The 5,168-nt window shown below is 44.3% G+C and overlaps 4 protein-coding genes across 4 annotated transcripts; all 4 read left to right on the forward strand.

The window, feature by feature from the left end:
• Positions 1 to 1,026: 1,026 nt before the first annotated feature.
• Smp_185710 (hypothetical protein) lies at positions 1,027 to 1,440 on the forward strand (the record flags this gene model as incomplete). Its single annotated transcript, XM_018792280.1, has 1 exon — positions 1,027 to 1,440. One exon carries the CDS (start codon positions 1,027 to 1,029, stop codon positions 1,438 to 1,440), a length of 414 nt encoding a protein of 137 aa, XP_018644552.1.
• A 91-nt stretch (positions 1,441 to 1,531) lies between these two features.
• On the forward strand, positions 1,532 to 1,936 carry Smp_112640 (hypothetical protein; the record flags this gene model as incomplete). The annotated part of the gene is made up of 1 exon (XM_018792281.1): positions 1,532 to 1,936. The coding sequence occupies one exon, from the start codon at positions 1,532 to 1,534 to the stop codon at positions 1,934 to 1,936; it is 405 nt and encodes a 134-aa protein (XP_018644074.1).
• A 2,055-nt stretch (positions 1,937 to 3,991) lies between these two features.
• On the forward strand, positions 3,992 to 4,402 carry Smp_185070 (hypothetical protein; the record flags this gene model as incomplete). The annotated part of the gene is made up of 1 exon (XM_018792282.1): positions 3,992 to 4,402. One exon carries the CDS (start codon positions 3,992 to 3,994, stop codon positions 4,400 to 4,402), a length of 411 nt encoding a protein of 136 aa, XP_018644543.1.
• A 91-nt stretch (positions 4,403 to 4,493) lies between these two features.
• Smp_184890 (hypothetical protein) lies at positions 4,494 to 4,901 on the forward strand (the record flags this gene model as incomplete). The annotated part of the gene is made up of 1 exon (XM_018792283.1): positions 4,494 to 4,901. The coding sequence occupies one exon, from the start codon at positions 4,494 to 4,496 to the stop codon at positions 4,899 to 4,901; it is 408 nt and encodes a 135-aa protein (XP_018644542.1).
• Positions 4,902 to 5,168: the final 267 nt, after the last annotated feature.

A 5,168-nucleotide genomic window follows, 5' to 3' on the forward strand; every position in this document is an offset into this window, starting at 1 on the left:
TTTTGATGAGAATTGTGAGGCGGTTGTGGAGATGAGAGGTGGTGCGTACCTGTGCATTGTGGCTGGTTGGTGTTGTTGTGATGATGTTAGTGTGAGTGTTTGTGGTGGCAATGCTGTTCACACGTGGATTGAGGAGGCAGTGAGCAAACGCGACGATGCATTTGAGTGTGTGGTTGTGCTGGACAAATGTGCACATGCAATCGCTGCATTTTCACATGCACCATCACAAATGTCACATTCAATTCATACTCCATCCTTTCAACCGTGCATTGCGTCCTCATCACCACCACCACCACCACCACCACCACCACCACAGTTTGCATTATCAATTCACACATACAATTGCAAATTCAGCAGACAATTCATTCAACACAATATTCTTCCTTCACATATATCTGTGTTTCAATGTGATGGGAATATGTTTGAGTTGAACATGATTTAGTAATTGTGATGTGCGTGATGATGCATGTGACAGGTTTGCAGTTGACGTGGATGGTGACTGTTTTGATGAGAATTGTGAGGCGGTTGTGGAGATGAGAGGTGCTGCGTACCTGTGCATTGTGGCTGGTTGGTGTTGTTGTGATGATGTTAGTGTGAGTGTTTGTGGTGGCAATGCTGTTCACACGTGGATTGAGGAGGCAGTGAGCAAACGCGACGATGCATTTGAGTGTGTGGTTGTGCTGGACAAATGTGCACATGCAATCGCTGCATTTTCACATGCACCATCACAAATGCCACATTCAATTCATACTCCATCCTTTCAACCATGCATTGCGTCCTCATCACCACCACCACCACCACCACCACAGTTTGCATTATCAATTCACACATACAATTGCAAATTCAGCAGACAATTCATTCAACACAATATTCTTCCTTCACATATATCTGTGTTTCAATGTGATGGGAATATGTTTGAGTTGAACATGATTTAGTAATTATGATGTGCGTGATGATGCATGTGACAGGTTTGCAGTTGACGTGGATGGTGACTGTTTTGATGAGAATTGTGAGGCGGTTGTGGAGATGAGAGGTGCTGCGTACCTGTGCATTGTGGCTGGTTGGTGTTGTTGTGATGATGTTAGTGTGAGTGTTTGTGGTGGCAATGCTGTTCACACGTGGATTGAGGAGGCAGTGAGCAAACGCGACGATGCATTTGAGTGTGTGGTTGTGCTGGACAAATGTGCACATGCAATCGCTGCATTTTCACATGCACCATCACAAATGCCACATTCAATTCATACTCCATCCTTTCAACCATGCATTGCGTCCTCATCACCACCAACACCACCACCACCACCACCACCACCACAGTTTGCATTATCAATTCACACATACAATTGCAAATTCAGCAGACAATTCATTCAACACAATATTCTTCCTTCACATATATCTGTGTTTCAATGTGATGGGAATATGTTTGAGTTGAACATGATTTAGTAATTGTGATGTGCGCGATGATGCATGTGACAGGTTTGCAGTTGACGTGGATGGTGACTGTTTTGATGAGAATTGTGAGGCGGTTGTGGAGATGAGAGGTGCTGCGTACCTGTGCATTGTGGCTGGTTGGTGTTGTTGTGATGATGTTAGTGTGAGTGTTTGTGGTGGCAATGCTGTTCACACGTGGATTGAGGAGGCAGTGAGCAAACGCGACGATGCATTTGAGTGTGTGGTTGTGCTGGACAAATGTGCACATGCAATCGCTGCATTTTCACATGCACCATCACAAATGCCACATTCAATTCATACTCCATCCTTTCAACCATGCATTGCGTCCTCATCACCACCACCACCACCACCACCACCACAGTTTGCATTATCAATTCACACATACAATTGCAAATTCAGCAGACAATTCATTCAACACAATATTCTTCCTTCACATATATCTGTGTTTCAATGTGATGGGAATATGTTTGAGTTGAACATGATTTAGTAATTGTGATGTGCGTGATGATGCATGTGACAGGTTTGCAGTTGACGTGGATGGTGACTGTTTTGATGAGAATTGTGAGGCGGTTGTGGAGATGAGAGGTGCTGCGTACCTGTGCATTGTGGCTGGTTGGTGTTGTTGTGATGATGTTAGTGTGAGTGTTTGTGGTGGCAATGCTGTTCACACGTGGATTGAGGAGGCAGTGAGCAAACGCGACGATGCATTTGAGTGTGTGGTTGTGCTGGACAAATGTGCACATGCAATCGCTGCATTTTCACATGCACCATCACAAATGCCACATTCAATTCATACTCCATCCTTTCAACCATGCATTGCGTCCTCATCACCACCACCACAGTTTGCATTATCAATTCACACATACAATTGCAAATTCAGCAGACAATTCATTCAACACAATATTCTTCCTTCACATATATCTGTGTTTCAATGTGATGGGAATATGTTTGAGTTGAACATGATTTAGTAATTGTGATGTGCGTGATGATGCATGTGACAGGTTTGCAGTTGACGTGGATGGTGACTGTTTTGATGAGAATTGTGAGGCGGTTGTGGAGATGAGAGGTGCTGCGTACCTGTGCATTGTGGCTGGTTGGTGTTGTTGTGATGATGTTAGTGTGAGTGTTTGTGGTGGCAATGCTGTTCACACGTGGATTGAGGAGGCAGTGAGCAAACGCGACGATGCATTTGAGTGTGTGGTTGTGCTGGACAAATGTGCACATGCAATCGCTGCATTTTCACATGCACCATCACAAATGCCACATTCAATTCATACTCCATCCTTTCAACCATGCATTGCGTCCTCATCACCACCACCACCACCACCACAGTTTGCATTATCAATTCACACATACAATTGCAAATTCAGCAGACAATTCATTCAACACAATATTCTTCCTTCACATATATCTGTGTTTCAATGTGATGGGAATATGTTTGAGTTGAACATGATTTAGTAATTGTGATGTGCGTGATAATGCATGTGACAGGTTTGCAGTTGACGTGGATGGTGACTGTTTTGATGAGAATTGTGAGGCGGTTGTGGAGATGAGAGGTGCTGCGTACCTGTGCATTGTGGCTGGTTGGTGTTGTTGTGATGATGTTAGTGTGAGTGTTTGTGGTGGCAATGCTGTTCACACGTGGATTGAGGAGGCAGTGAGCAAACGCGACGATGCATTTGAGTGTGTGGTTGTGCTGGACAAATGTGCACATGCAATCGCTGCATTTTCACATGCACCATCACAAATGCCACATTCAATTCATACTCCATCCTTTCAACCATGCATTGCGTCCTCATCACCACCACCACCACCACCACCACCACAAGTTTGCATTATCAATTCACACATACAATTGCAAATTCAGCAGACAATTCATTCAACACAATATTCTTCCTTCACATATATCTGTGTTTCAATGTGATGGGAATATGTTTGAGTTGAACATGATTTAGTAATTGTGATGTGCGTGATGATGCATGTGACAGGTTTGCAGTTGACGTGGATGGTGACTGTTTTGATGAGAATTGTGAGGCGGTTGTGGAGATGAGAGGTGCTGCGTACCTGTGCATTGTGGCTGGTTGGTGTTGTTGTGATGATGTTAGTGTGAGTGTTTGTGGTGGCAATGCTGTTCACACGTGGATTGAGGAGGCAGTGAGCAAACGCGACGATGCATTTGAGTGTGTGGTTGTGCTGGACAAATGTGCACATGCAATCGCTGCATTTTCACATGCACCATCACAAATGCCACATTCAATTCATACTCCATCCTTTCAACCATGCATTGCGTCCTCATCACCACCACCACCACCACCACCACCACAGTTTGCATTATCAATTCACACATACAATTGCAAATTCAGCAGACAATTCATTCAACACAATATTCTTCCTTCACATATATCTGTGTTTCAATGTGATGGGAATATGTTTGAGTTGAACATGATTTAGTAATTGTGATGTGCGTGATGATGCATGTGACAGGTTTGCAGTTGACGTGGATGGTGACTGTTTTGATGAGAATTGTGAGGCGGTTGTGGAGATGAGAGGTGCTGCGTACCTGTGCATTGTGGCTGGTTGGTGTTGTTGTGATGATGTTAGTGTGAGTGTTTGTGGTGGCAATGCTGTTCACACGTGGATTGAGGAGGCAGTGAGCAAACGCGACGATGCATTTGAGTGTGTGGTTGTGCTGGACAAATGTGCACATGCAATCGCTGCATTTTCACATGCACCATCACAAATGCCACATTCAATTCATACTCCATCCTTTCAACCATGCATTGCGTCCTCATCACCACCACCACCACCACCACCACCACCACCACAGTTTGCATTATCAATTCACACATACAATTGCAAATTCAGCAGACAATTCATTCAACACAATATTCTTCCTTCACATATATCTGTGTTTCAATGTGATGGGAATATGTTTGAGTTGAACATGATTTAGTAATTGTGATGTGCGTGATGATGCATGTGACAGGTTTGCAGTTGACGTGGATGGTGACTGTTTTGATGAGAATTGTGAGGCGGTTGTGGAGATGAGAGGTGCTGCGTACCTGTGCATTGTGGCTGGTTGGTGTTGTTGTGATGATGTTAGTGTGAGTGTTTGTGGTGGCAATGCTGTTCACACGTGGATTGAGGAGGCAGTGAGCAAACGCGACGATGCATTTGAGTGTGTGGTTGTGCTGGACAAATGTGCACATGCAATCGCTGCATTTTCACATGCACCATCACAAATGCCACATTCAATTCATACTCCATCCTTTCAACCATGCATTGCGTCCTCATCACCACCACCACCACCACCACCACCACCACAGTTTGCATTATCAATTCACACATACAATTGCAAATTCAGCAGACAATTCATTCAACACAATATTCTTCCTTCACATATATCTGTGTTTCAATGTGATGGGAATATGTTTGAGTTGAACATGATTTAGTAATTGTGATGTGCGTGATGATGCATGTGACAGGTTTGCAGTTGACGTGGATGGTGACTGTTTTGATGAGAATTGTGAGGCGGTTGTGGAGATGAGAGGTGCTGCGTACCTGTGCATTGTGGCTGGTTGGTGTTGTTGTGATGATGTTAGTGTGAGTGTTTGTGGTGGCAATGCTGTTCACACGTGGATTGAGGAGGCAGTGAGCAAACGCGACGATGCATTTGAGTGTGTGGTTGTGCTGGACAAATGTGCACATGCAATCGCTGC

The sequence above is a fragment of the Schistosoma mansoni genome (genome assembly GCF_000237925.1).
Source record: "Schistosoma mansoni, WGS project CABG00000000 data, supercontig 0419, strain Puerto Rico, whole genome shotgun sequence".
Classification (NCBI taxonomy): Eukaryota; Metazoa; Platyhelminthes; class Trematoda; order Strigeidida; family Schistosomatidae; genus Schistosoma; species Schistosoma mansoni.